The 20,191-nt window shown below is 42.7% G+C and overlaps 1 protein-coding gene across 3 annotated transcripts in view; it reads right to left on the bottom strand.

Annotated features, from left to right (window-relative positions):
* Positions 1-19,643, bottom strand: part of LOC147727988 (17-beta-hydroxysteroid dehydrogenase 13-like) — a 373,656-nt gene extending 354,013 nt beyond the window's left edge. For all 3 annotated transcript variants that reach the window (XR_015309355.1, XR_015309354.1, XM_086961900.1), the window contains exon 1: positions 19,283-19,643. Coding sequence is in view for 1 of the 3 variants with exons in the window: in XM_086961900.1 (XP_086818026.1) it covers positions 19,283-19,492 (210 nt within the window). In the remaining 2 variants the exon portion in view is untranslated. The remainder of the gene's footprint in view (positions 1-19,282) is intronic.
* Positions 19,644-20,191: the final 548 nt, after the last annotated feature.

The following is a 20,191-nucleotide window of genomic DNA, read 5'->3' on the forward strand; positions in this document are numbered from 1 at the left end:
TAAACTGAAAGGCTATGTAGTGACAGAGAGGGAAGTGGATATGAAAGAGGGGAGGTAGTGTATTTAGATAGAGAGGTTGGGTGAATGGTGCAATAAAGAAAGGGATGAGAGAAAGGTAAAGAGAGGGAAGGTAGGAGATACTTGGAGAGGTGAGATAGAGAGGTGGATAATAATAGAGATGAGTTTGTAAGAAGTGATGTTGACAGAGGCGAGATAAAAGGAGGTCAGGTGAAAAAAGCAGCGAGGTAACAGAGAAGGATGAAGTACAGCGATTGTAGGTAGAGAGAGGGGATCAAAAGTGATAGCTATAGTGATAGGCACGGAGAGTGATAGAGAGGGCAGGTCTTGAAAGAGAGGTAAATTGAGATGAGGTTTTGTGAGGTATATTGGATCTTTTGAGAAAGACGTGTGGTAAACGAAGGTGAGTTCGAAAGAGCTGAGATAATGAGAGAGGATGAAGTTACATAGAGAAGGAGAGATGGAGAGGTTAACAGAGGGGGTTAAGGTAGAAAAGGTTAAATGAATTAAGAGGAGAGTAAAGGCACTGAAAAATTATTTTCCCATTTAATTGCCCCCAACTCTTGAGAGTGCGAGGGTTAGGGCTGGGCAGTCTAGGCATAGTTTTTTTAGCAGACCTACCAAAGTTATTGGGCTTTAAGCAAAATAGTGCAAAGCAATGCCAAATACTATCAGCGCTGATAAAAGGGCCCCTTCCCAGCAGAAAAATATTGTTTGCTTTACAAAGTAAGCAAAGTAAATACCTGGAAAGAGATTGTGTTACCTGGCATCACGTTGGGTGACTTTTCCCTGGCCCAAACCATTTCTGTTAAGCAAGCTCCGCTGCCAAAATCAGAAAAAGAAGCTGGTTTTTGAGACGTTATTATAGCTGGAATTTCGACTTTCCCACTTACTTTACCAGAGGGCTCATTTGTAGTCAGGGACCCCGAGCAATTAACCACTTTGCCCATGCCTTAAAAATGTTTCTGACGAACTTGGCAGCATTTGATGCAGAAAAAATTCAACATGTATTGGAAAATGATGGCCAAAATCAGAAGCATCTGAGGAAACACCAGCATCATGAGGAGATCACATAGGTTTGGGGCCCTCTGATGCTTTGTCTGAATCCTTTACCAGGCTGGAATTATGGCTCGTAGACAGTGCAGGCTGTTGGTTTCCTTCACTTCAAAGCTTGGAATGTAAGATCTTATCTTCTGAAGTCCAAAGAGCAAACCTGCTTGCAGATGTTGTTTGACAACCTTGCTTCTATACCATATGAAGACACAATTTTAAGAGCCACCTGCATAGGTTTTTTTTTTTTACAATAAGACTTTAAGGCTGCTGAGTTAAAATGTGATTCTCTGTTACTAGAATTGATGTGCTGTACAATGCCAATGTGCCTTACAATTACTTAGGTGGTCGTGTAAATGTCCCACTGGTCACTGGTGTTGACTATACTTTGTCTTGTGAAATTTCCCATGCACGCGACTTAAGCTTCCCAGTTACCTCCTGTCTCTCCTATTGAGTGATACACATTACAGTGGAGCGGATTCACTCAGTACATTGGGGGGGACAATGCAGTAAATGTTATGTATTTTCAAAGGAGGCTTGGCTTTGGACTAGTTCCACCATATATTTCACTTTCCGGAATGTTATTGCTTTAACCGTTGACTTCAGATGACTATCCGGATTACATGTCTACAAAGAATGTTGCAGCACACATCTGGCCTAAAGGCAAGGGCAGTTGACCTTACATCTGGGGACACGGGTTCAAGTCTCGGCAACAACTCTCAACATCCTGTGATTCTGGGCAAATCACTTAATCTCCCGTGTCTAACAAAAGAAGCAAAGCTATTTTTAAATGATGTATCCTTGTATAACAACTGGCGCACATGTAAAGAGCTCTGATACCTTCGGGTCAAGGTCACGCTATATAAACCTCTGAAGAAAAAAAAATGTAAAGCTTCACCTCCATAAAAATGTGCACCTTTCGAAACATAAGGGGGCTTATTAGCAAGAACAATATCGCCTCTTTAGCTGCACTTTTTGCCGCTAAAGCGGCGATATTTTTATCGCCCTATCAGCAAGATGTCGCTAACAGCTGTTAGCGACAGCTTTCTGGCGAAAGCAGCCGTTTTGGGGGCAGCTTTGCATGTCAGCGATATTTATCGCTAATGACATGCAAAGTATCCGTACATGACTAAACGACTATGGAAACAGCCGCTAACAGACCTAACACCTATTAGCAATGAGGCCCCTGCCCCGGTTAGCGATGTAAAAAGTTGCGCTAACCGGGGTTATTGCAGGTATTTTTACACCTGCTAAAATCCTGACTTAGCCATTATTCTCAATGGGAGGTGGATTCTAAGGCTGAATCCTCCCCTGCCTATTAGCAAGGTTTACATTAGCGATAAAAGTTTTATCGCTGTTTTACTTGTGTTTTTGGTGGATTTTGCCGCTATCGCTGGATCTTTTATCGCATTGGAGAAAAACGTTGGTAATAACGCGCTATCTCCGCAATAAGATCCAGCGATAGACAGCGATAAAAAAATATGCGCTAAGCGTGATTTGCGATATTTATTGCACTCCCTTGCTAATATGCCCCAAGGTTACTTTTAGTAGTTTAAGAGCAGTGTCTTCAAATTTACAACACTTAGGCACATTTCCCAAAAATGCCCAATACCCTGCTTGATCTTTGTTACATCCTTATTCGAAAACCTGTTAAATTGTCACTCATTTTAAACATGAACAAAAGGAAAATAGAATTTGCCTTCGGATAACGACAGCTGTGGTCACACAGTTAACCAGTTTACTGTCACAGCCTGTATGGACGCCAGCATGATTTTTTCTAGCTCATTGTTTCATGTTCCCATGTCACAGTCTTGAGAACTGGCTATATGAAAATGTGTGCACCCATGCCTGTGTAAAAATTGAACTTTCACTGATCCATACTAGATACCTGTTCAGTCCCGAACCATTGATAGACAGCGGAAACCGACCTCACATTGAACAAGTTTATTTTTCTTTGTTCTGCTCGCCATCGTTTTCCAATCACTGGGATATAGAGTGAAAAGTGAACATTGGACTAACACAAAAAGTGTTATTCCAAACCTTCTTTAGCCATGGCTCCCAATATCTTTCTCTGTAATTCCTCCTTGCTGTTCATATTACCATTTATCACATTTTCTATATATTGGCTCACTATATATTATTACATTGATAAAACCTAATTACATGTTTTTATCCCGAAAATGCATGTGATGTTGACACGTTTATCCCAGGTTTCAAAATTTAGATCCAAAGATTAAGTAAATTGTGTTTGAGTAATTTTCATTGGCAGTAGCACTAGAAGAGACAGATGATTTGTAAGGGACATTTAGGATCTTAAGAAAAGATAGAAAATAAACCACCGTTGTTGCTGTTTCTCACACTGTAAATAACAGCCAACTTAAGGGTACTTAATTTATCAGTCTGGGAAGAGTTAAAGGTTGAGTTGGCCTGTAAGAATTCGAACTTGAGAACTGTAGATCGTGGCTTGCCATCTTATTGCGTTACCCCATCCATCCCGAAAGTACAGAAATAGTAGCCATTGTCACCCAAAACTTGGATGGTACATAATGGGTAAAGGCCATGCTCATCTACTATTGAGTAACCAGTTGATGTCACATTTGATTAATTTACTTATTATGTAAAGAGAGCAACAGGCTGCATTAACACCTATTTCACAGTTCTACGGTGTCCATCTAGAGCCAAAAGGGTTCCATCATTTCTAATTCGCAAGATACTACACCTACCAGACAGCACAAAAGCCATGCTGTAGGCTTGCCAAGAACATTCAAGGGCTTAAAGCTCACCCAATGCATACAATTAGTTGGCTTCAGTATCACTTTCATTTGTTTGCTTCTATTGGTTCAGCCTATCCATCTTGTGTTTATCCCTCCCATGGAGCACAACCTCTTTACCATCTTTGATTTATTGGCTTCTATGCTTTATCTGCTTGTTTTCAGGCAGCTACTTTTTTCTTTTTGTTGAAGCACTACATGAATGATTTTTTTCTCCATCTGTGCTTCTCTCCTCTCACCTGCACATGTGAAGCTGCCTCTCACCAGTGTGCTTCTCCTACCTCTGTTTTGCTCTTTTACACCCCTATTCACTCCCTGGTGTTGCTTCGCCTCCCACCATGTTGCTTCACCCCCTGCCTGTGTTTTGCTTCATCCTACGCCCTCTGTGTTGTTTTATTCCTCTCCTCAACCCATTCATTTAAAAAAATAAAAGAAAATAAGAGCTAGTTTTTTTAACTTACCAATCAATCTCGGATTGGTACAAAAAGCCTACATCTTTTTATAGGCGCACATTCATGTTGAATGCATGTGTGTGCCTAAAAATGATGTGGCTGCAGCTGCAATGTTGTACAACACGACTAAGGAGCATTGGCAAAGGCAATTGGTCTTAAAGGGACACACTATTGGATTTACCAGTGCTTATTAGTAAATATGAACGCGCTGCATTATGTTTTAAGAAATGTGCCCATCCTCTTTTAACTATAGCACTTAGAAAAAGAGGTACCATCTTGACAGTTTGTGAAGCTGCATTCAGTAGTATGTTCAGCAGAAACCTTTATTTTATTTTGTTCCTTTTCTCTCCGGCCGCACACAACCACTAATCTTTAATTTTGAGGTAAAAACAAGTGTGGAAAATGGCAAAGCATTCTGTCACCCCACTCTTCTCCTAGCCATTTATGATGAGTTACTCCACCTGCTTGTATTGGTGCTCCAGGTTCCTTAGGCCAAACTCTGCCCAGCCTATGAAGTGCTGTCCTCAATGCACAGAAGAAGTGGAAAAACCCGACCCATATAATTACAGATCATTCTTTGGCCATTTCAGACTTGCCACACTTACACTGGTCCCACTGCTGAGAGATAAGACGTTGAAATGTGCACTAATCACCATGTATAAGGACAGCATTACTCCAAACACTAAAGACAGGTTTACATTGAATTTTAGGTCAAGCCTGGAGAGCGCATGCACGGCTCTGCGAGGCATGTTGTATTCAGTCTATAAGCTTCTCAACACACCCAGCGCTTCTGGTTGGTTGGTTGGCCTGCCTTTTCGAAATTCCTTTAATGTGGTTGGTCAATAGAGTACTCTGTCCCACCTTTGGGTGCTTGGTTCCCACCCAGTAGACATCCCAAATGGATCCTTTTGGTTGACTATCTCTGGTCATCTGTTGCCTCCTTGCTTGCACCCCCACCCCCTCCTGTTATTGCTGCTGTCTTTCCTGTGTTGCTGATTGTTTTGAAAGGGAGTTTCCTTGCACTGCTTTTTGTCGGCCATCTCTGGCCATCTGTTTTTTCCTTGTTTGCTTTCCATTCTACTTCTGTTTCAACTAAAGCACCCCCTGGGTGTACGACTTCATTTTGCGGCACGTTATAGTGCGATTTCACCCCGAAGGTATACAAGCAATTAATGTTTATTTTGGATCATTTTGTATGCTCCCTTCTGTCACTGCTTCTTAATGTTTTCTAAAAAGCACGATCTTGTATCAAAAGTATTTGAGCGCTCCTCCGCACATTATTTACTTTCCCCATGGGTGAACAAATTTACTTAATATTAGCTGCCAAACTACCGCATGGTGTGGAATTTTAGAGGAGGTTGCAGCTGATTATTTAACGGAGCGCTTACAGAGTGATGCATTTATAGCCTCAGAGATTTATGCTGCACTAATGCACAATAATATCCTGCATCACTAAATACTTATAAGGTCCAAAAGGCAAGACTATTTGCATTTCAAAGACTTGTTGGTCATGTGAAGAAGCCACAATTTATATCGAGTGAGCCTGCTGCAAGCCAGACAAAATTGAACCACTGTGCTTCAACATCCTACGCATGCTACGCAAGATCTTCCGGTGGATCCCCACCGAGACCAGGAAGACGGTCACCCAGGCCCTCGTCACCAGCCGACTGGACTACGGCAACTCCCTCTATGCCGGAACCACCGCCAAACTCCAGAAGAGACTCCAGTGGATCCAGAACGCCTCAGCACGACTCATCCTGAACATCCCCCGTCGCAACCACATCTCCGGACACCTGAGAGACCTGCACTGGCTCCCGGTCAACAAGCGAATCACCTTCCGCCTCCTCACCCACGCACACAAAGCCCTGCACAACCAAGGCCCAGGATACCTCAACAGCCACCTCAACTTCTACGCTCCCAAACGCCAGCTTCGATCGACCAGCCAAGCCCTCGCCGCCGTCCCCCGCATCCGAAGAGCCACCACAGGGGGAAGGTCCTTCTCCTACCTTGCCGCCAAGACTTGGAACTCCCTCCCGACCCACCTCCGCCTGACCCAGGACCACCTCGCCTTCAGGAAGCAGCTCAAGACCTGGCTGTTCGAGCAGTAGCGGACCCCCCCCTCCCCTAGCGCCTTGAGACCCTCCGGGTGAGTAGTGCCCTATACAAATGCTTTGATTGATTGATTGATTGTGCTCTATGAGAAGAGTTTGAGCAGGAGAGCCTCGAAGAGGCATCCAATGTCCCTTTTCTATCTATTCACCACACAGGATTCTATTCTAAAATGTTCACAAAAAAGTATTATGTCATATTTAACCAAGACCTGCCTTTGTACATGAAGAAGATATATTAGAGAAAAAAATCAAGAAAAATGTGTTTTTATTATTAAGTCTTTGTCACTGGATGGGTAAAATCTTGCATTACAATTTTAAATGTGCACATATATTTAGACCATTACTAAAGTTTGCATACAGGCAGAACTAAGACTAACACTTTAAATGACATATTAATACAGCTACCATTACTCAAGTCAGTAAAAATTCTATGGCAAAACTTGAAAGGATGAAATGTTGAATTAGTCCAACGAGATTTGAAAGTGTGGCATGTAGCTTGTGCACAGACTGATACATCAACTTCATTAACTCACCAAGGCATGTTATGGGGATTGATGAAACACAAATCGTTCAAAGCAGTGCTTTTATCCACAGAATTACCTTACGGGGAAGGGATATGTGAATCATCGGTTTGCACAGAGATTCCTTCTGTTGGTGGCGTATTAACTGGGATAGCCTGCAACTTCATTGTGCGTTTCTGTAATTATTGTATTTGTTCTTATCTGCTTTTGAGGTTCCTCGAACCGACATAAAGATGATGATGATGATTAGCTGGGATAGGAATGTGTGGTTAGAGTGGTAACACTGCAGCCAGTGCATGAACACACTGTTATTGGACGAGGGCCTTTGATGGTCAGCGTTCACGGAGATCTGTGAAGCTGGTGGGGTATTAACCAGCTGAGGTACCTTACTAGGTTAGGCATGTATAGCTTGCAGACTAATAGCCAGTGTGCTAGAGTATTAACCAAGACCTGGAGTAGTCGGGATACACACTTCTCTGCAGCTGATGGTGCATTACCTGACTGAGCTGCATTACTGGGATTGGAGCCGCCACTACAGATTGCACACAGATCCCTGCAATGGGTGCAGTGATACACTGAGATATGTTACCAGTCTTGTGTGCCACTGTTCATTCGTAAAAATGATTGTCCTTTCCATGGTAAAATAAAACTGACTGGAAGCTACCATGGCACCTTTCCCCAGAGACGGGTGCATTGCTTCGGAGTCATACCCTAGGTGAGCTGCTATTCCTTCCCCCCGCACCTCAGAGCCTCAGCATCGCTTGAGCAGCTCAGGAAGGACCTCAAGACCTGGATGTTCAACCAATAGGTACAGGCAACACAATCCAGCAGCATGATTCCACAGCACCTCGAGACCCTCACAGGAGAAGCAGTTGCGCATTACACATTGATGAATTCCTTATGACAGTGCTCATTCAAATTCACCTGTGAGTATGTTTTGGCATTCCCAGTTCAGATGTTATAAAATTGATTAATAATTAGGCTTCTGTTTAACCCCTTCGAAGCTAATGACGAGCTGGGCTCGTCATGGCGCTTACCTGCCGTGCGCGGATGACAAGGCCAGCTCGTCATGAATAATGGGTATTTTGGTACTTCAGCACAGAACGGGAAAACGCCTAGCAGCCATGTGGTTAAGCTTTTTATTTTGTAGGGGTTGGGTAAGAGGCCTCGGGGAAACGATAGAATGTTATATGCTCACACCCATACATTAGGGATTAGAACATGTCTCCTCTTATAAGACTGTTTCCTCTGATGCTGATGAGGTTTCAGTGTTGTACTTGCTTCAGTTCTTGTAGCTAGACCAAATGAAGGTAAGCAACAACATTCAACAACTTGTCTTTTGAATAGTATGTTTTATTATCCTTCAGCAGTACTTATATAATTAACTCAAGAAGGATGACAAGGAAAGTTGCACCTGATAGGATTCCATTCTGAGACTTCCAATGTATTAGGACATCCATGCAGAAATGTCTCACACTCTTAGCTCTAAGACATGGCAGCATGTTCTACTGGATTTGTTTTTTCTCTAACGTGCATAGCAAAGGTAGGGTGGTGGCCTGCACCCGTGCTAAATGAGTTATTTCTATACCTTTCTATACTGGGGTAAAATCCGTGCCTAAACTCCTGCAACTTTGGCAAATAAAGGATTGAAGGAAACATGGAGGTAAAACCGTTTGTCCAAGATCACACAATGTAGCTAAAGGGGAAAGGCGTTATTAGTGCTCAGGGCCCCGATTTACACAACGCAGTGCAGAAACTAACATTGCTGTGTTGCATGAAAGGAAGAGAGTAGAGCCCTATATTTACTTAGATATGGCACTGGTTTCCTCTTTCCCTGCCCTGGGGCACTTTAGGCTGCCATGCACCCATTCACACACTCTTGTGCCATCGAGTAATGGTGTGTGATTTCTGTAAGGAATAGTTTTTGAAACCAAAGGGGGCCCTTCTAGTACAAAAACTAACCTCGAACACTTTTGCTGCTTTGTATGTGTGGAGTACAATGCAGCACGCACGAAAGGTGGAGTATACTTAGAGTGGGCTTTGCGTCAACCCCTTTCATTCAATGACTTTGTGGACCAGTAAAAAAAGAGAACACCACAGCGGGCCAAGCAATAAGCACCTCTACTTCAAAAGTCCCATAAATGTTCAGTGTCATGTGCTGTCAAACCTCCAAGACCTGCTGTGGTTCGATCTCACCGGATTCCCAGATAGAACTTGAAAGAAAGACGTAGAGGCAGCACCAGAAATAAAGTAATTCACAAAGGCCAAGTGTTCTGAAAATAGGTTCTTCTTTTTATTGAGCTTTTTGGTTTTTCGAGTGCACAGGACAGCCAACGCGTTTCGCTCCCCACCTTGGGAGCTTCGTCAGAACAGAGTCAACAGTATATTAAACCAGCAGCAGTTAACTGGTCCAGACCAAACAAGCAGATTATGGCTCAGTCGCAGTCCAAATAAACAAAAAGTAAAATAAATCTGGGGTTCTTAAAAAGAATCGAAGAGACAAGGTGTTGCATTCTGTTGTACTTTCATACTGCCTTGTTCTGTTCCCTTGCCTTTCCCTGTCTGGATCTGCTGCCTGGAATGTATGATGCGTGCCTGCATCTTACATCCTGGGTTCCAGATTCCAGAGCAACTGTATTACAAGATCTGTACCTGAACCTGTCATGATGTGCTGTGCTTCAACTCCTATTCATGCATTAAATTCTTCATGAAATTCTACTTTAAGTTTCCTTGGATCTTTTTACTGGCGACGAGGTAAACCCTACTATTTCTGCCACCATCCTTGGAGCACAGGAGCAGAAAATTTTATTTTGAGACTACGTTACAAAGGAAGAAACCTGAAATACATCTTCATCAGCTCTTTCTTCTTGACAACACTGATTAATACTCCTACGTCGAAATTACTAAAATTTACGACCTACCAGTGTTTTCCTGCTTATTTTTAAAACTTTTCGTATTGTCAACTGAAAAAGAAAACCACAAGCGATACATCAAAAGCACCGCTTCTACCTTCATATTCGGCGCATCTCCTGGCGTTTCCAGCGCTTCTACTCCGGCGGATCGGTGATGTATAAAACTACTTTTGTTCAATTTTAAAACTTTTCCGACATTTCTTCATGCGCGAGGCTTTTGTGCGCAAGGCTGTTATCAAGCTCGAGGCTTCCCGTGTCAACACGCCCTGCGTCATCATTACGCGCTGCGTGGTCACGTGACACGTTCCTCTCGTCATCACGCTGCACGCCTCAGCGCCATCTTGGTACCCATAGCAACGGGGTACACAGTCACCGGAGACGCTAAAGAATCGATGTCGATGCATTCCTGAACTAAATCCACACGCCGGAAGGTAAAATAAACTTTATGTACACGCCGGATGACAAGATAAAAACAGAATTAACTACGTTATCGCTTTCATTCTATTTTCAAGTACTTTTACCGCAATTGCATTTGTTTTAAAAGAAAGAATATTAAGAGATTTCTCTCTCATCTACAAACTTGTGACTACTATTTTACCACTGAGAAGGAAAATGTTAGAACCCATTTGACTTCATTCATTTTGTGTATATTATTACTTTTGAGATACTATTTTTTTTTTATCATTAAAAGTAAGAGAAAGTACCTCTACCTTCTCTAGCCACTATGCAGTTTGACCCACCTTCAAAATTTTTGCAAACCAAAGGAGACCCACCCATCCCTTGGACTAGATGGAAGGAAGAATTTTTTACTTACCTTAAAGCTATGGATGGTGAAAGGATGTCAGCGGAAAGGAAAAAGAACATCTTCTTACATTGTCTTGGGTCAGAAGGACAACTTGTCTTTAGAACTTTACCTCCTGTGAGATCTGGTGGTGATTCAAATGTTTATGATGAGGCTGTACACAGAATAGAGGGAAGATTTAAACCAGTAACCAGTGTAGCCTTAAACAGGTTTAAGTTTTATACCAGGGTACAAGATGAGAATGAGTGCTTTGATGATTTTTTAACTGCTTTACGTGCGCTTTCCCTCCATTGCAATTTTGGTCTAATGACCGACGAAATGATTAGAGATCAAATTGTTGTGCATGTGAAAAGCAAGAAAGTACAAGAGCAGTTATGGATTTTAGGGGATCCTAGCTTAGAGACTGCTATTAGTACAGCTAAAGCATTAGAACAGTCTGACAAATGGATCAAATCTTTAGACAAAACCTCTGTTCAAACCACTCCTTCCACATCCACTGGTCAGGTTAGCACTGTGAATGTGAAAACTCAAAGTTTTAACAAATACGAGGGCAAAGGTAAACAGTTTTACTGCTTTAGATGTGGAAGCCCGGATCATATAGCTTCTTTTCCACAGTGTCCTGCTCTGAATAGACAATGTAATAAGTGTAACCGCACTGGACATTTTTCTAAATATTGTAAAACTTCTGTTAAGTCAGGTAATGATTACAAGAAGCCTTCTTATAGTACTCCCAGACGTACTAATAGTAATGTATCTTACATTGCGGAGAGAGAGGGTAATGATCCGTTGGTTAGAGAATCTGGTATTGTAATTTCTATACAATCTTCGTTCGATATGACACTAGCAGATACTTTACCTTCTCCAAAGAGTTTAGTGAACATACTAGGTAAAACTCTTGAACTCATGGTGGACTCCTGTTCACCGTGGACCATAATTACTCGTGATTACTGTGTAGAGTCATTTGGTAATCTAATTGATGTGAATTCTTTGTGTGAACCTGATATTGATGCCTACAATTTTGATACTTCCAAGATCAGTTTTATAGGTTTTAAAGAAGTCCCTATTATTGTAAAAAACAATTCAGCTACTATTAAGATGTATGTAGCATCTAAAGGTGTGAATGTTCTAGGTTGGCGGGACCAAGCTAAGTTGGGGATCTCGTTAAATCCTAGGTTGAAAGATCCTGTGTGTGTCCTTGCTATAGCTGATGGGGACTATGACCTGGCATCCATGTCTAAAGAGATATCTATCTCCTTTCCTAATGTTTTTTCTGAGAAACTTGGGAGATTGAATGGTTTTACGCATAAAATTAAAGTCAAACCAAATACTGTGCCTCTGAAGCAGAAGTTGAGAGGTGTTCCCATCAGTGTCAGGGAGGAGCTTAGAGTCATGCTTGACAACATGGTTAAAGATGGTGTCATAGAGGAGGTGGAATCTTCTGAATGGGTTTCGCCTATTGTTTTGGCAATTAAACCCGACAAAACAATTAGGTTGTGTGTAGACCTGAGAGCGTTAAATAAATGTTTGGTCACAGACTGTCACCCGTTACCTAACATAAATGAAATGTTGTGCATGCTTGACGGTGCCTGTGTGTTTTCCACATTAGACCTTAGGTCTGCATACCACCAGATAGAGCTCACGGAAGACTCAAAACACTTCACCGCTTTCATCACTCCCCATGGATTGTTTCAATTTAAAAGGATGCCTTTCGGCCTAGCATCAGCCGCTTCTGTTTTCCAGAGGGCAATGTATCACATATTCAGGGACCTGAATGTCTACGTCAAATGCTTTCAAGATGATATTCTTGTCTTTTCTAAAAATCTCTCTGAGCATGATAGTCACCTTAGGGAGGTTTGTTCCAGGTTGGAGAAGTTTGGCTTGACCATCAAAGCTAGTAAGTGCAAGTTTTTTTGTAAGACAGTAGACTATTTGGGCCATTCACTTTCAGGGGATGGAGTTGTACCAAAAAAAAATCTTGTGGATGCTATCGTTAAGGCTCCTTCCCCAGACAACAAGGAAAAGTTGCTTTCATTTGCAGGGCTTTGCGAATATTATAGCAAATTTATCAAAAATTTTGCAAGCAAAATGGAGCCTCTCAGAGAACTTACTAGGAGTTCAGCCAAATTTATTTGGTCTGAGAAGCAGGAACAAGCTTTTAAACAAATCAAAGAGGAAATTGTTAATGCTCCTACTTTGAAGTCCTTTTGTGTCAACAAGAAGTGCATCATTACAGTTGACGCCAGCCTTTATGGCATTGGTAGTGTGTTAAGTCAGTCATCGGGTAAGGATGAATGGTGTGTTGCCTTTTCCTCAAGGACTTTGTCTCCCACGGAGAGAAGGTACTCCGTAATTGAAAAGGAACTTCTGGCCTGCATTTGGGCTGTTGAACACTTCAGGAATTATGTTTGGGGCAATCGATTTGTACTACGTACCGACCATAAACCCTTGGTTGGGATTTTATCTCCTGGAGGTGGATGGAACTCCACTGCGCGTATAGCTCGTTTGTCTTCACGCCTTCAAGAGTATGATTTTGAAATTGTGTATGTTCCTGGTAAGTGTAACGTGACTGCTGATTTTCTTTCAAGATTTCCTTGTGAGGAGTCTCCAAAGATGGATAATGACATTGATGTTGTTGCCTCTGTTGGAGATTGTGTTTCTAAGGAGTTCATTTCATTGTCGGAAGAAGAATGGTTTCTTGAACTTGGCAAGGATGTGGTTTGCCAACATCTGTTTGATTTTGTTAGGAATGGTTGGCCACCCCATAGGGGTGTTTCTCCGGATATAGCTCCCTTTTGTCAGGTTTCATCGGAAATTGAAGAATTTTCTGGTTTACTTTTCAAGGCTGGTAAATTAATTCCGCCCCAATCCTTACAAGAGAAGATTCTTCTTCTCGCTCACCAGAGTCACATTGGCATGTCGTCAATGAAACGTCTGATTAGAGAGAGCTTTTGGTGGCCGGGAGTGGACAAAATGGTGGATAGGCTGGTGAGAGATTGTTCGCATTGTGTTAACAGTGATAAAATGCTTCATGTGACCTCAGCTCCCCTCAAGCCTGTGTCTTGGCCCACCTTTCTCTGGCAGAAAGTGGGTTTTGATATATCTGGCCCATTTAAACAGTTGCCTTACAATGCTCGGTATGCCTTAGTTCTGGTAGACTACCACTCCAAGTGGCCCGAAGTAAAGTTTGTCAGCTCTGTTTCTTCTCAATCGGTCATTCTTTTCCTTAAGGAAGTCTTTGCTAGGGAGGGATTTCCTGAAACCTGTGTCACTGATAACGGGGTTCAGCTGGTGTCAGATGATTTTGAGAAATTCCTCAGTACATGTGGAATCAAGCATTACACCACCTCTCTCTATGAGCCTAGGGAAAACGGCCAAGTTGAACGCTTTAACCGTGTCCTTAAGGATTGTTTGAATGTTGTGCAGACTTCGGATGATAGTTGGGTTGATGTTGTGAGGAAAAGATTGTGGACATATCGTATCACCCCTCACTCTGTTACTGGTGTTAGTCCCTTCAGACTCCTTAAGGGTAGGGAGCCTCCTTCTGATATATGTCCCTGGTGGATTAAAAAACTTGATGTAAAACTTGATGTAAATGATTCTGTTTTTGACCTTGCTGCTGTGGCCAAACGGGTTGAAAACAAACAACTGCAAATGAAAACCCTGTTTGATTCCAAAATGAAAACCAAAGATAATGATTTTGTGGTGGGGGATTGGGTACGAATTAGAAAACCTGGTTTTCTAGTCAAGGGTCTTTCTAAATTTTACCCTCCTATCAAAATTGTTAAAGTCTTTAAGAATAGCGTTGCCACGCAAGATGGTAGAGTATGGAATGTCCGCAGAGTGGCTAAATATTGCAATCCTGAAAATGTACGTAGCTCTCCTTCCTCTACTCGGAGTTTTTGCCAGAGGAGACCTGATGTTTTTCCCGCTTTGCCTTCTCCCAGTTCTGTTCATCTAGATTCCTCAGTTGCTTCTAGAGTTAAGGCTTCCAATAGGCAAAAGAGTGTTCCCAGCAGATATCTAGATTAATGTTTTTTTTTAATGTTTTTTTTTTTTTTTTAGGGGTAAGATGTGTTGCATTCTGTTGTACTTTCATACTGCCTTGTTCTGTTCCCTTGCCTTTCCCTGTCTGGATCTGCTGCCTGGAATGTATGATGCGTGCCTGCATCTTACATCCTGGGTTCCAGATTCCAGACCAACTGGATTACAAGATCTGTACCTGAACCTGTCATGATGTGCTGTGCTTCAACTCCTATTCATGCATTAAATTCTTCATGAAATTCTACTTTAAGTTTCCTTGGATCTTTTTACAAGGCCTTTCTTTGGATGACTTCGCAGACCTTAATAAGCTGCCAAGCCCACTCGTACTCAAGGCAGAATCTCCTGCACCGCGAGTCCCCCGTTGCAAACGCCCAGCAGGTGCCTGTTTCAGGCACCTGCTTGAGACTTTCTAAATCATGTCTTGGCTCAACCGAAATAAGTATTGCTCTATCCTCTTTTGCTGTTGGCTGTTGGTGTGTATCCCTTTGCCTCCAATAGAATGCTTGCTTTAGAGTGAATGAGGGACTGTTTTACAACTGTGGGCCTGTTTGTCAGCTGTTCATAGCTTGCTTCCATCCATTTAACTGTCACTTCTTAAGCCCCCTTGCAGTTGCTCCTTGCTGGATTTCCCCTTTCCTCTCACTCCTCCCTCTCATGCTTCCCTCCCACGCTTCCCCCATTCTATTCTGTATTGCTCCTCGTTCCTCCATCTCACCAGCTTTTCATCAATGCTATTGAAACGAAAGATGGTTTATAATGTAAAATGAAGGTACAGTGGCAAGGAGGCCTTCATTACAGTACTTTTTCATGCAATGTCATAGAAAGATATGGAGGATAATATGTGAAGGCTCCCTAGAGATCCGACCTTCATTGTATAAAGAAACTAATTGAGGACTGTAAGGAAGGTAAAGGGACAATCAATTCAGCCAGCTTCGGTTTCTTTCTTTTGCCCGATTTAAATGCATGCAATGTTTTTTTATTGGCAAACAAACCTGCGTATTATTTTGAGCGTTGGAAACCGTTTTGTACCGTGCTATCGATGTGTGTTAAAATACCAAAATTGCTAGATATTATTTATGCTAGAATGTGCCTATTCGCTGTTTTTATTTGCACAACACGTTACACATTTTGCCTGGTTTACCCCGTGGTTTTTTGTTTCCTTGCTGTATAATTCCCTACTTCCATGCGTGCTAGACAGAGCTAGGTCTTACAACGGTTCTGTTTAAACTACTATCGATGTCTCGAAAGTTTTAATTGTTAATCACGCCAACAATTGTCAGTGAAAACAGAGGAGTCTTGGTTAAACAGGCCAGGGCCAGCCCTTGTATGACAGATCCTGCTCTTCGTGGCGCTAGTCTGGCCTGTCACTGACCGCTCGATCTCGACTTGCCTCAGAAGATGCTGGTTAGTGGTTTCTATATCGTGCCGCCCACAGAAAGATGGATGCCTAGAGCTGCACTGTGGCAGGCGAGGCGCCCTGGAGAGGTTTTCAGCTCGAGGGAGGTAGGAAATAGACAATAGCTGGGCCAGTGTAGAGATGGGCGCCCAGACTTGCTGTGTGCTCCTAGAGCTGAAAACACCCCCGAGGAGCCTCCAGGGAGTTTGGAAATAGCCAATTAATAGCTGGACCCTCACCCCGTAGCAGCCAAGGTGCTCATTACAGCCCTTGACGCCCCAGGCCGGACACCTGTGTGGGACTGTCAGTGCATTGAGGGCTGGCTGGGAGCTAGCAGGTCCACAGCCAAGGTGCATTGTGGGAAGGAATACTTTACGGTAACCTGTGGGCACTTGTCCACGAACCTAACACTCTCAAATATTCACGTTAGCGAGCGTCAGAGTCTGCGCGAAACAGACACATTGATCCAAGCACTCCAAAGCACCCGAAGGGTGACACTCTGCGCTTTATAAAACTACTAAATGGAACAAGCATTAAAAATGCAATAGGTCTCGCCTTTCATTAAGTTAAAGCCATTTGCTTTGCTATACAATACCATTAGCAAAGCAAATGGCTTTAACTTAATCAAAGGCGAGACCTATTGCATTTTCAATGCTTGTTATAATTGTAATTGCATTTATATAGCACTTACTACCCCTTACAAGGCGTCAAAGCGCTTTTCGGCGAGTAGCACACTATTCCAGAATCGAAAAAGCATTAGTGTTGAGTTAGTATAGGGAAATCTGAAATGTATTTGAGCAATGAACATGTGAGTCTGTTACTAGGGGTGAAAAGGATAGTGGAAGGATAGAAGAGGGAGGGGTTTCCAATTATATAGTGCTTGGTATCCCTGATGAGGCATCAAGCACTTTTTTCGGTGTAGCACGCTACTATGAAACCCAAACAGGATTAGTGGTAAATTAGTATAGGGAAATATGGAAATAATATGAGCAGTGGATATGTGAGTCTGTTAATTGGATTGAAAAGGATAGTGTAGGCATAGAAGAGGGAAGGGTCTAGAAAGAGTTTATTGGGATATCATAGCAGGAGGCGCAGGTTTGGGATGATGCTTTTTCACAAATACCTCCACATTTCCCACACCGTTTTCAGGTGATGCAGTTTTATCTGTTTTTAGTGACGTGGTAAAAGTACATCCTACTTTTACTGGTAAACACAGCATGCATAAAAATGGTAGTATGTGCAAATATTAATTATTTGCACATATTTAAAAACACTAAAGAGCAGAGGGCAGTGGACCTCAACACATCGCTGCACCCACCCATTTTACAAGGTGGACATGCCCTTCCTGAAATACAGATTGGAACCATATTCTTCATAACTCACTTAACCTACAAGGGGGTGAAAAGTTATATTATGCTTCGTTTTTCCATTTCCCCATGTTTTGGATGTTGCCTTTTGGGAATTACTGTTCTCTACCAGAGAGTTTCTCTATAATGTTGGTAACAAGAACAGACGTTACTGAGTTTCTCCATTGAAATTTCGCCCTGAAAAAGTCCATTTTATATTGGACGAAACGCATGGGCTGGTGCTATGAGTACTTTTTAATAAGCATTAATAAAAGAAGACCATTTGGATTAGCGAAATTCATTGTCACTATTTTTCAAAAATGTTTTGATTATTTGTATTGAATGTGGTACACCTTTTGTTGCGATATTGTTAATTATTTGCACATATTGCCTGGCACTCTAAATAAGTGACTGTGAGTGAGAGAAAGTAAATAGCACTGTACACAGATAAGATGCTTTACTTATGAAATCAAAAAAGTATAGGGATTTGGGGGTTGCAATAGTGTTTATTGTAAATGAAAATAGGAGATATTTAAAATGGGAAAATAATATCAAACGTTGAAGTAGACTTAACCTTTCTTGGTTTGCTTTGACTCTACCAAAATCTCTCTTCCATTCACACCTCAAGATCAAGAGTGTTTCTTTTCTGCACTTTGCACGCTTCTTGGATATTTCCAAATATTTGTAAAGTAGGTTGTAATTGAAATACATTTTTTTTTTACATGAGCCGTAGGACATTTTTCTGAAGCTGAAACTTTTTCTTTTTACACACTCCTGTACACAACTGGAGAAGTGTGGCTCACTGGTTAGAGGAGGCAGACCTGGAAGCAGAGGTCAGCCCGGGACCAGGGTTCAATTCCCAGCTCGGCGGGGTCTTGAGTCCTAAATTGTCCATGGACTCACGGGTTCACACTCTGCGACTCTGGGCAATAGCTTGCTTAATCTCCACAATGGCCCCTCGCGGCAGGATGCCTGGCTTTCACCTTGCGGATACACTGCCGGGGTTATCTCACAGGAGAATACCAGGACGGGTTCCCTAAGCAAGTGCTTAGAGACCGGTTGGTGATTTGCGCTATATAAATTCCTGTACATTTACAACTGATAGCGGGACTGAGTTCCATTACTTTGCAGTCCGAGAGAGGCCACATGTTATGTTACTGATCATTTTTAAAGTGCACGTTCACCAACCGGTCTCTTGGCGCTGGTATTGCTAATACGGCCTTGGTCTCTGGTTATTGATAAGCCTGTTTTACAGTCCAAGAGAGGCCACATGCACCACAGACCTCCCATTTTAAAATGATCTTCAGCCTTTGCAGGAGAAGCTGCTTTTGACAGGCTGTCTTTGAAAAACAAACTATGCAGCTGGTAGAACAAGACTTGAATGGCCATTTGATTTTTAATGTCCTCCTGAACTCTTTTTAGTTTATCTGGGTTGCTCCACCACCTCCCGCACCCCTAGATCCAGCGCTACTGCGTGCTGCTGGTGGTGGACCTTTTCCAAAGATTAACTGATCACCTTTCAATTGTTACTTAATGCACCAGTGCTTTACTAATACCCTTGTAACAGAAATGCTAATGTCTTTGTTTATAAAAAATTTATAAAATACTTTGAAATTAAAAAAAACATTTGTGCATAGTATATTAACATGTTAAAATGACAAACTAGTGAAATAATACTGCCGCGGAATGTGCCGCACTAATTGCCATTTCTTGCCACATCATTTATTCAACTCCATCACACAGTTTGGTCCCCTATTGCCGCATATTGCAGTGGCCATGGCAATACCACGGGCTGCCAGTTGATTTTCGGTCCTGCCAGCGAACGGCACGTGAAGCGTAAGCACGGCGCGAGCGCGCCTTACCTTGTTGATGTCCCACAGAACCAAGATGCTCGACAGTTTGGCGAACTCGCGCGCTGCGACCTTGCCCATCCCGTGCCCCGCTCCCGTGATAAGGACGACTTCCCCGCTGACGGACTTCCGTTTCAAAGGAATGAAAAGTTTTACAAACGACTCCAAGTAGGCGAACAGCACCGTGAGCAGCAGCAGCGGGACTTCCAGCAAGAGATGCATGGCGGGGGGTCACGAGCTCCCTCCTGAAACCGAGGATGAACGACGCACCTTGCTTGCTCTGAGGAAGCTTGCAGAGCAATGTATGCTTGAGCAATGTCTCTTCAGTCACACAGGTCAAAGTCAACTCTTCCGCTGCAAGAATTTCATACGTGTCACGTGGCAGCGTGCAGGGAAATTAACCCTTCCGCACCCAGGCTGTCGTTTCAGCACAGTGCACACTGGCAGTGTCAACGGTCTGGCTTTAATGTAATGTGCTTCAACGCATTCAGGCTACCCCTAGCACTCGCACGGATACCCTTATGGTTGGAGACATGCGTGGTTGGCCACATGGTCCAAGGTCCCAGCTCCACCTGTGGCTTCATTTGAGGCGCTTCACTCACCTGGGTTATAAGGAAAGAGGAGACAAATGACCACCTCAGTGCACTTTAACGCCTTTTTATGGAATTACTATTACTTGGAATTACTTGGTTACAAGTGGCACTCATTACAACAAATATGTAATTTCATAACACTTCACGTAGATCTCAGCAGCACATGTTAAACCCACTGAGATATTCGACAGTTTCTTGTCTGGTTCAATGGCCCTTTCAGTGCCCTCATTAAGCTTTCCCTGCTACCCTGTGCAACACATACCATACTGTTCCTTCCATGAATTTGCTCTAGGGCAGATGTAGGGAATACTCCTGACAGAGAGAGTAC

The sequence above is a fragment of the Lissotriton vulgaris genome, chromosome 3_1 (assembly GCF_964263255.1).
Source record: "Lissotriton vulgaris chromosome 3_1, aLisVul1.2, whole genome shotgun sequence".
Taxonomy (NCBI): Eukaryota; Metazoa; Chordata; class Amphibia; order Caudata; family Salamandridae; genus Lissotriton; species Lissotriton vulgaris.